The sequence below is a fragment of the Oncorhynchus nerka genome, linkage group LG9b (assembly GCF_034236695.1).
Source record: "Oncorhynchus nerka isolate Pitt River linkage group LG9b, Oner_Uvic_2.0, whole genome shotgun sequence".
NCBI classification, from domain to species: Eukaryota; Metazoa; Chordata; class Actinopteri; order Salmoniformes; family Salmonidae; genus Oncorhynchus; species Oncorhynchus nerka.
This window is the reverse complement of record NC_088424.1, coordinates 5218519-5229902: the sequence shown is the minus strand read 5'-3', so window position 1 is coordinate 5229902 and position 11384 is coordinate 5218519. Positions and strand designations below refer to the sequence as shown.

At 40.7% G+C, this 11384-nt stretch overlaps 1 protein-coding gene across 2 annotated transcripts; it reads left to right on the top strand.

The window, feature by feature from the left end:
• The first annotated feature begins 1114 nt into the window (after positions 1-1114).
• On the top strand, positions 1115-10833 carry LOC135565667 (uncharacterized). Of its 2 annotated transcripts, XM_065013295.1 has the most exons (11): positions 1116-1790; positions 3518-7543; positions 7831-7901; positions 7989-8165; positions 8256-8317; positions 8400-8486; positions 8573-8614; positions 8683-8855; positions 8935-9622; positions 9902-10013; positions 10108-10833. In XM_065013295.1, exons 2-8 carry the CDS (start codon positions 7386-7388, stop codon positions 8818-8820), a joined length of 735 nt encoding a protein of 244 aa, XP_064869367.1. In that variant the 5' UTR covers positions 1116-1790; positions 3518-7385; the 3' UTR covers positions 8821-8855; positions 8935-9622; positions 9902-10013; positions 10108-10833. The 2 variants fall into 2 exon arrangements, with proteins under 2 accessions (XP_064869366.1, XP_064869367.1); XM_065013294.1 differs by having other exon boundaries at positions 1115-7543.
• Positions 10834-11384: the final 551 nt, after the last annotated feature.

The window sequence follows — 11384 nt, the reverse complement described above, 5'->3', positions numbered from 1 at the left end:
GGACATGTGTGTATTAATTCTGATAGGGATCAGCACGATAGAGATTAGGGATAGATATCAGTAAGGGGATAGCTAATTGCTATTCATTAAACCTGGCGCCGAGGTTGTCCCGCGACTCGGTCGAAGTCCAGTCTGATAAGAGGTCCAATGATAAAGATAAGCTGATAGGGGTCAGAGAGATAACGTGTATTTGTAACTGTTCATATTAAAATGTAATGTGGTTGTAATCGTCTCCATTAAGATTGTTGATGGTTTGAGAGACAGAGAGAGAGAGAGAGAGAGAGAGAACTCAAGAAGGGTTATTGAATAAATCCGAAAATTCTGTGTTGTATGTAAACTTCCATGTTGTATGTATCTATAACTTCTGTGTAAAATGTATAATCAGGAACAAAATGACTGATGTATAATTGAAATAAGATCTGAATATAATATTTAATATTGCGACTATATAGTCGAATAGATCCCTTGGTTGCGCGCTCCACGAAAGCTATACCAACCCAATCGTTTTTCTCGAACTGAATATACAAGGAAAAGCTCTGAGATAAGGCAGAGTGTGAGCAATAGTGTCTCCTCGAATACATCGTTGTTATTAACTAACGACGGGCTAAGTATATTCTAATTATATTCAAGTAGTCTGGTAAAATTCCGATTAATTAAGTTACGATTAATTTCCGATTGAATTAAATTGAATCACGATTAAAAATTCACAATGGCGACCCCCAATACTCCAAAGCTGAAGTTTAATGAGTTCCTAGAAAAAAAAATGGAATATAGATCAGGGGGAAAGGGACAGTGGAAGGATATAAAGAAAGTCTGGGAGGGAGTAAAGTTAAGATGGACGCAAGCAGGTTACCTAGGAGGGGAACTGCCAACCGGGGTCCAGTTGAAAACAATGGAATGTGGGTTAAGAGAGAAAGAGGCAGAAAAGAACAAAATTCACGTATTTAAGAAAGAAGGGTCAGATACGAAGGGAGCGAGATTAATGAGAATCCTAATTGAGGGAAAACTTTGGGCGTTTAAATTAGTGCTATTTTCTGTTGTTCAGATGCCGGAGTAACAAATACAGATAACTGTAAATTGGGTCTATTTGCGGAGAAGCTCAGTTCTATAGCATTGGTGGTTCAGTGGTGGAGTTCTCGCCTGCCACGTGGGAGGCCGGGGTTCGGTTCCCAGCTGAGGTGTAAAGAGTAGTTATATATGTCTGAGTTTTTGGTTTTAATTAAACTAATTGTTTTGCAGAGAAAGTTATAGTCACTAGTATTGGTATAAGATATAAACTGAACGTTTTAAATAGTTTGTTTGGTTCAAATTGAAAGACTAATTCATTCAACTTAATATAAGAACGGAGATTTTGATGCAAGGCGATGTCTGTTCACTAAATGATTTGTTGGGAATAATACATTGGGAAAAGAGTCGTAATTAAAAATGCTAATTCAAAGACGAGACAGTAACTTAAATCAAATTAATTCTGAATAATAACGGGGGAACAATTACGATAGATTTGTGTCCATCGAAATGTTTTTATAAGATTAGCGAATTGAGAGATGTTGATTGATGTTGTAAACTCTAATTCAGGATTCAACAGATGTGATAAATTAGGTTTGGTTTATCGAACCCGAAATACTGTTGTTGCAGACAGCCAACCATTATTTACAATGAGTTGAAAATCGTTGCGAAATGAGTCAAGATTGAGCGCTTGTTGATGACATCACTTGCGAGGTTTCCGTCGCCACGGAAATAATGTCTTGACTGGGGGTGACAGAGAAAATGGTTAGTGTCCTTTAGAGAAGGTGAGGGCGTTAATGTTGAGTCACTTTTCAGAAGATGATAAACATTTCGAAATACATTTTTAAAAAAGGAGTATGTAAATCGTCATGAAAGATGCTAAAAAACTAGCAGCTGATTCGCTGGGTGGGTATCATTGATTTGTGGCGTTTATTTGGACTGTAATTGTGCCGTGAGAGAGAGGGATTGGATGTCTGAGTCATAAAACATCGCGATGGTGGATTCTGATGGTTGTTGATTCTTGGTTTGATCGTTTGAATAGCACCAGTGAATTTGAGCACTGTTTCCATTATGTGGAACGGTGTCAGGGTATTAATGATGAAAAGCAACCTCTATGGTAAAACATAATTGTACATGTTTCGGTAAACTAGCGAGGTTGAATTTGGTTATTTGAACATTTCCCTTGATACGTAGACATACGTAACAGGGGCAAGTTGTTTTTCCTTGAGGAACACGCAGATGGTGTTTTGTTTTATTGAGATGTAAATGTGAGTTGAAGGAGCCAAGGGAAAATACGTTATTTTGATTAAATATCTGGGATTATAATCATGGGGAGAATGAGGCCATAAACGACCAAATTGGAAAGGCCTGGAAGTTTTGATTAATCATTAAGGTTTGCAAATATATACACATAAAACATTTGTTAGGACTATTTGTTTTGGTGCAAAGGTATTTTAAAGAGACACGCTCAAATATGGAACTTTATGAGTTTTAAATTACACAAGTGAATTTGGATTTTAAGGATAAAGGGTTCTTTGATATGTCTAATGTAGTATAGAACTTGACTATAAAAGGGTGGGTTGACTCATGGACCTTATCATGACTGTCTTCTAAGGTCTGATCAGCCTTGGGGGAGAGTCATTGGTATAATGAATGTGGTCATATTGAGATACTAGTTTTAAGGTAAATTCATTATAAAGGAGTTTAGGTTAGGAGGTTAGGATAGGAGATATATTAAGCCAATAGGGCAGGGAATTACATAGAAAAATAAGTTTCAGTTCTTAGGGGTGATAAATTACTGTAGATAAGGAATTCTGCACTCTGCAACATATATTAAATTCATGTTATTGTCAGATAGAATACTGAGGGTCCTTGAAGGAAGGATTTTGATATGATAAGCATTTGTTTAGATTTTTTTTTGACCATTAGGGGTTTAAAAAAAATATATAGTATTAAAATTAACAGGTATATAGGACATCTGTGATGATTTAGGATTATTGTTAGGTTGATTAAGGAAATGTAAGGACTTTAGAGATTGACACTCATAGACATGATTTTAGATAAAGTCAAACAGTTAGAAGCTTAGTGGTATTTGAGAAATATGAGAGAAAGGGTTTAAATTGGTAAATATATATTTAAGAAAATATATAACCAGCGCAGATAGTTCTTAAGTAGATAAGAAACTTGACAGGGAATTGGTACTGGATTGACGCCCAAGGGAGAATTGGACATGTGGAAAACTAAAAGGGGCTCCTTCATGATGATGTCAGACATAAGGATAATATACTAATCTTACCTAAGTCATTATTTAGAGTAGGTAAGGTTGATACCTGGGCAGAGTCAGGTATCAAAAGGGGGATGGGTAAATTGTGGTCTAGGATAGGATGGGGCTTATTGGATAAGAAACTAATAAAAAAAAAAATATGTAAGCTAACAATTGGGAATAGAAGTTAAAGATAAAATCAGATAAAACATATGAGAAATTGTTTGTTAACCAAGCCTGTATGTCCAGGATTTTATGCATTACAGGTGAACTACAGGTGAAGTCACTCAATCCAGTCCCCAGAGGCTTGGGGACCATAGAAGACCCCTGGTGACAGCTAGCTGAAAGAGCTACCCAGATTAATATCGCACGGCAGAAGGGTAAGACACTTTTTTCACTGTCGGACAATAAACAGTGTTCGGGAGAAGAACTGGAATTAACAGAATTCCGGGGGCCAACTCTCGAATGAAGCAACCCTACCTGTCCTATCACCCCTGTTTTTGTTCATAGAAGTGAAGATGTGTCTGGCTCTGGCTAAGCGATGTGTATTTTGTTCCAAAATAAGCATAAGAGATCCCTAGATCTGGGTAGACAAGAAGTTAGAGTAGAGATTACATGATAACCGACTTCGGACAGTTCTAGGATTGGAGAAGAGGGTATCCTTATAGCATGGGGGATCCCACAAGGGTGGATAGGTTTTCCATGATATGGGGAAACCTGGGAGCAATGTTGAACTTTGTAAAGGTGATGAAATCCTACTAACCATCAAAACTATTAAGCTCTCTGATGCAGGCACTCACACCCTCGGACTACAAAGGACGAGGACAGACATGATGGGTGTGTTTTCTATTAAGGTACTGCCAAGACCAGAGGTAGCTGGACACACTCCTCTACCACCACTGTGTTAAAAATACCATTCAGGTAATTAATGTTAGAGACTATTCGGCTATGGATCAATTAGAAACTGAGACTGGTTTTGATAGTAGGGACAATTTGTGGCTGTCTTATATGAGGTACACAGCTAAAACCCTGAGAAGAAAGGACTGTATTATTTGTAGTTATGCTAGACCTGTTCTGGCTACACACCCATTTGCAGTAGGAGAAGGAGAGGGGTGGTTGTGTATTCTGAGAAGTTTTTACCAGGTTAAGCCCAATTCAACCCTCTGTTCCTCTTTGAGCCTTGTGTTTCCTGCAGTACCTCCTCATCGGGCCTCTTGGGGTGTTGAGGCATATGGGGGCAATTACGAGTGCATCACGGGTACAGGTAATGGTATTGATTATGGGAGATTGCCTGAAGCTGATTGCAGGAGTAACATAACCATTAATTCCACTTGGCCAGTTACAGGCCTAAACCAAACTAGTGGTCTGGCTGATGTATGTTGGATGAGTGGAGCAAAAAGAGTGCTGAGACCCATTCTTAGAGGAGAATGGCAAGGTACGTGTGGTCTGACCAGTTTGATAATTCCACTGACCATTGTTGATGTTGTTGCTGAACAGCTGCTGAGTTCTGTAACCAGGGGACCTGAAAACATTCCATCCCATGGGAGACATAGATGTAGTAGTGCTCCATGGAGAGGATGTAGTTGACATACACACTAACCTGTTGGGTGTGCCAGTGGGGGTTCCTCATGAGTTTCAGGCCTTGGGTAGGAATGATGGACTCTGGCACTTACTACCTACTATGGGTCCAGCCATGGTGGATGCTAGACAGACTGCATGGATTAATTATATCTACTATAATCAACAGCGTTTTGTGAATTACTCCCGTGATGCACTCACTAGTATGTCTGAACAGCTTGAGGCCACATTTGGGGTTTCCAGACAGAATAGACTTGCCTTGAATATGCTTCTTGCCAGTCAGGGGGACGTCTGCAAGATGTTCGGTAAACAATGTTGCACATATATTATATTCCTAATAATACCAGTTCAGATGATAGTTTTTAAACTTCACAATCTAAGGCGGGCTTGATGCACTGTCTGCTAAGATGAGGTCCACGGGGGGGTGGAGGAGTCTGTTCTCTTGGCCTGGTTTGGTAAGTGCACTGGTATGATGGTTACTGGATTTCTGACCCTAATTCTTGTATTATTTGTTATTGATGTGATGTGCTGCTTGCATCATACCGTGTTTTGAGAAGTCTGTTACAGATGTGGTGAGGGCTTCAGGCATATGCCTTTGCTTGATGCTCCAGTTGGCGATGCTGATACGGACGCATGCTTTCAGGGGAAGATGGGACTGACTGATGATGACACATGGTTTGGAGTTCCTGGGTGGCAAGGAGCCCACCTGGTACAGGATAGGAGTAGCTGAGAGGACCAGATGGTTTCTAATAATTCTTTACTCTGTTTTCCATGACCAAAGTTTTATCCTACATCTTACATGTCAATAACAATAAAGTTTTATCCTGTTTTTGATGAGTGACACCCTTGGGGGGAACAAAGGCATACAACAAAGGCATATATAACTTGTTATTAGTAATAAACTTTTTATTATTTTCATGAAATGCTATGACTGCTGAAATAAAGGATAATTGAGTGACACCCTAGCAGGAGTCAAAAGGGGGACCTAAATTTCACACTATTTTCTTTTGTTCTGTTTTTGAATGAGCTGTTCTCTTTTGACATGAAGGTAGTTTAAACTTTGTAACTGTTATATGATTCATTGCTGAGTTTTTGTTCACACCCTTGGGGTTATTTTACATTATAGCCATTACCATATATATGATTGAATATTATCTGCTGTTGCCTTGTGTGGATGTATGTATGTGTTATGCTACCTAGCTGATTTGAAACATTGTTAAAAGTATCAGGGCCATGGAACTTTCTCATGCTGGAAAAATACAGAAGGAAGGGCACATTCAGAGCGTGGGGTTGCGAGAACAAGCGGTCTTTTTGGTTAGATAACAGGAGCCAGGTGCGAGATAACGGTATGGAGCATGAGACCCATCTCAGTTTTTGCAGCAATTTTAGGAGGGGGATCCAATTGCTTTTATTGATTAAGCTTCTCCATTGTATGGCGTGTCCCATCTGGGATGGGAAGAGGGGGAAATTATTTTTCTTTGTGGGCCATTTCCGGATAGACATACCTAGTTTAGGATATTTTTCCTTTTTGGATTATGTCTTCGTTTTTGCTTGGAGTAATGTATCTGGACTATATCACATCTCTTAGGAGATGTGAAGAGAGGTATCACAACTTTTTCCTGCTGGAAAAAGCTGGCTAATGTGGACAATAATTTTTACTTTTATTTTGAGCTGTTCTCCGCTCTGTTAAATGAGGGTTGTAAGTTCCTAGGTGGCTGGTAGCCAACTTAGTACATAGTGGGATTGAATGGAGAACATGATGGTAATACATAAATGTCTATTTCTGTTTAATACCGTGCCTTATTTCATAGTCCTTTTGGGAGAAGTTTCTCTTTGTGTCTGGACCTAGTTAGGTTGTGTCACGTCTCTGGTGAGACGTGAAGAGAGGGTTTTGTAAAGAATTGCTATTATGCAGGAGACCAATCTACTGCTAAATACGTGGCTATTGCATTGTTATAACTGAGACAACACATAGCAACGTATTTTCACAGTAAAGCCTGTGGGGTCCCCTACAGGATAGCTCCCACATTACACATAATCTCCCTTTTAAACGAACACTGTGTGCCCGAAGAAGATTCTACGATGACGGACAGACAACTGAGCCAATGGCAGAAGACTACAGACTACAACCAGCTGAACCAATCCGGAGATCCGATCTTCCTAGAGTCAACCTACTTTCTGTGACGTATATAAGGGCTGTGCTGACTGTTTACGCTCTCTGCCTGCTGTTCCAACACGAACTAACGGAAGAGCCGTATTTACGTGTACCAGATATTCTCCCTCTGAAATAAACTGTCGCTTGTCGTACAATTTTAACACCTGGGGCCTGTTGCACAAAAGTAGAATTAAGACATCCGGGATAAATGACTCAGCTGAGCTCAATGAAGCCAAAACATGTGCGTCCAGGCTTAATTGGTTGCACAATGACCAAGCCAGGATGAGCAGACACGGATTCATTAAGCCAGGTGAAACCAATCCTGGATAGGTGCGCGCTCACGGCTCACTCAAATAGACCCCGCCACAGATTAACTGATTTACCATGGCAACTAGAGCCGCGTACTTTTCCCCGTCGGAAGCACAAATCCTCATGGAGGCATACGAGGAGGTAAAATATATAATTAAGAAGAAAGGCAACACCGCCACAGTGATAAAGCAAAGAGAAAAAGCGTGGCAAAGTATTGCAGACCGCCTGAATGCGTAAGTAGTGCACAATTACACACTCACCGCTCCGCTGAAACATCACAATTACAATTCAAATATTTAATTCACATCTCCAAAAATGCAGTTGTACTGTAATTATGAAACGGTTAAATTTTTAATTGAAATGCACTGCAGATATGAGTGAAATTGTGTAAAGTAACTCCATCACACTGTATAAAGCTATGATACATTTTTTGATATTTTTACTGAAAACAAGACAAAAATACCAAGTAATTTTTTGCAGTGTGACTCCATTAAATGTGTGTGTGTGTGTGTGTGTGTAGATTAAACATGAACGGGCCAAAACGGACATGGCAGCAGGTCAAAATCAAATACAAGAACATTCTGCAGAATGGTATGGTCCCTGACTAATATTTAACAAAGTACAAGCATATATTGTACCCAGAAGGTGCCTGCTCACACATTGTCTGTACTGTTTTAGCAGTGAAAAAGAATACCCACAGACAAGGCACGGGTGGTGGGTCACCAAAGGCTGACCTTACCCCAGCAGAGGACATGGCCTTGGAGCTAAATAAAGGCAGGCCCGTCTTAGAGGGGATCCCTGGGGGGAAAGAGACGAGCATAGGTTCCTCCCAAGATGCCACCCGCTTCATTCAAGGTATGTCCTTCCATCTCTACATGGGATACAACCACATTCATATTGAATCAATTTGGACTGTCTGACTTTGGTTTACCTATTGCCTTGCAGTGCCTGGCAGCACTGTGTTCCTGTTAGAGCCACCAGCACAAGCACCAGACGATGCTGATCCAGTGAGTACTCCATCAAAGGCATACTGTAGGCCTGGCATGTCTTGTCTACTAGCTTCAATATGAATCCGATTAAATGTGATAGGGTGAAGGCCCCAGTGCAGCAGCAACAGCACATGATGGAGACGATGATGAGGAGGAGACCATCTCTCTGGATTCCAGAAGGCATGAGGTATCATGTTAAGACTGTGAAAGTACTATTTACTCTACAATGGTGAGGAGTCCTCATCAAAATCAAAAATCTAATTTCTTTTACAGGACCCAGATGCTATACAGTGGGAAAACCAGCCTGGCAACATAGTGCATATTAATAAAAGGACACCACATCCTGCCAAATTCCAGCTGCGCTAATTGTATTGTGTTCACAGAGCTCACAAGCTATCAGAAAGTTGTATGGCAACCACCTCCGGCGCCAAATAGAACTGGCAGACATAGACATTCAGTACAAGAAGAAAAAGATGGAAAATCTTGCACTGGAGTCCGAAATAAAAAGAGGACAATTATGAAACTGGACCTTGAAATAAAAAAACTTGAGAGGGAGGTGAGATATGCCTTCAATGTACACTGTATGCTAACTGTAACACAAATGTATTAATCATTATTTTTCTTTCCTCCCCCAGCTCCAAGAAGATGACACAGCTCAAAATAAAAATTTGGTATATTCTCGTAAAGTCAAGTGAGCCATGACATATGAGCTCTTATTGTGAGCACACAGGACGGTGGCATCTTTCTAAGGTTTTTTTTATTTTCCCAGCAATCAGTACAACCAAGTCATCGTTATAAGGCATCGCCCTCTTTTGCCCACCCCCCCAGCACCAGGTGTGGCCACTAGCCTATATGAAGGCCCAAAATTGTGTGTTCCTTTCTGCTCTGACAATTGCATGCCCATTCGTGCGAGATGTGGTGGATGAAGAAGCACTTGTGCTGAGGAGAGCCTTCAGGCGAGAAAGGGTCTTCAGGGACCGGTTGGACCCACTGGCCTTCCCTGATGACCATCTATATGAAAGATACAGGTTTTCTGCAGATGGCATCAGGTATCTATGCAGACTACTGGGTCCCAGGATTAAGCACCGCACTGCACGGAGCCATGCACTGAGTGTGGAGCAAATGGTTTGTGTGGCCTTGCGCTTTTTTCTAGTGGAGCCTTCCTGTACTCAGTGGGGGATGCAGAACAGCTGAACAAGGCCACAATTTGCCGCACAATAAGGAGTGTGTGTCTGGCTATCAAAGCATTAGCAGATGTCTTCATCTCCTTCCCTGGCCACAGAAGACTCTGTGACATCAAAGAGGAGTTCTATAGGATTGCAGGTAAGAGGATCTACAAATTACAGGACAACTGTTAACACATAGTAGGATACTCATTACTTTGTGTGACAGGTTTCCCCAATGTCATTGGTGCAGTGGACTGCACACACATAAGGATAAAAGCCCCTCAGGTGCCCATGAGGCCGATTTTGTGAATAGGAAATCCTTTCACAGCATTAATGTTCAGGTGAACATAACTTTTGATATTGTCCATTGACGAACACTCTGCATTGCCAGTGATGTGCATTGATTGGTGTAATATTCCTCATCTTATGATTTCAGATGGTCTGCAATGCTGACTGTGTGATCAGCAATGTTGTGGCAAAATGGCCTGGCTCAGTCCATGACTCCAGAATCTTTCGGGCCTCTGAAATCTATCAGTGCCTATCACAAGGTAAGCCACACAACCCCTATTTATAACCATCATGGCTGTGTCAAGAATATCACTGTGTTTATGAGGTAGTAATGATGAGATTTTGTGTTGACAGGTGAATTCTCTGGTGTGTTGCTGGGAGACAGGGGTATGGCTGCCAGCCTTTTCTCCTGACACCTTTCACAGACCCCCAGGAAGCACAGCAGGCCTACAACCATGCCCATGCCAGGACCAGGGCCAGAGTTGAAATGACCTTTGGCCTCCTGAAGGCACGCTTTCACTGCCTTCACAAATTAAGGGTCAGCCCTGTTAGGGCATGTGATATTACTGTGGCTTGTGCTGTCCTCCACAATGTGGCCTGCCTGAGGAAGGAGAGGGCCCCCAGAGTGCCACCAGCCATGGACTGGGACAATCCGGCAATCTTCCCTGATGACGACAGTGGTCGGCTGCTGAGGGACCAATATGTGTTGAATTATTTTAGTTAGTATGTGTGCTTTCAATTTTGGTTAAATATGTCCTGCGGTGGCAGAGGAATTTGGTTTTTTTTGGGTTCGTTTTTTGACGAATTTGGCCTCTTATGATGTTTGTGCGGTATACTGTGTATAATACAAGGCTGCAGGGAGGCTACTGCATCCATTCATTTGTCTGTTCAGTTGATGTGTATGGATTTGTCCTGCATTTATTTTATTTTATATCATTTTGTATAATATGCTTGGATTCTGTGCTTTCCATCTTGTAGAGTCACTGACTTCAGTTTCGAAAGGAGCTGATGGTTTACCTGCTTTGTTTTGTCCTTATTCAATAAAGGAACATAATGTTACACATTGTGTTTTTATATTCATATGGAATGTGTATTTGTTTATATGACAGAGTACTAGGGCCACACTGAAGAAAAAGGATAAAGTCATAAATTTATTAGGCTGGTTCTTTCTGCAGAAAAGCTACATATTGTTTTTAGTTTTGATACTTATGACAATGTGATACTTAATATTCTGGCACATCAGCATGTCTTTGTTTATGAAACCATACTGAAGTACAATTTCACAAAATGCCCCACATCTGTCATTTTAACAACTGTCCTCCTTTAAAACAACTGGTTACAATATTATGACTTGTGTTTTTTTCCCCTCTGTGGCCCTAATATTCTATCATTTTATATATAGCCTTATAGTCTATGGGAAACTGTAAATTATCTAATGATAGCAACATCTAAAAATCATTTTTCATCCAAAATCATTGAAATTAATGATCACAAACGTTTAAATAACAGTGGGTCTAGTTATATGTGATAACAATGTATAGTGAGCAGTGAAATAACTATTGGTTTCCATTTGTGGTGACTGCTGACTGACATTAGGGATGAGATTAAATAGATCCTGGAATTTAGCCTGG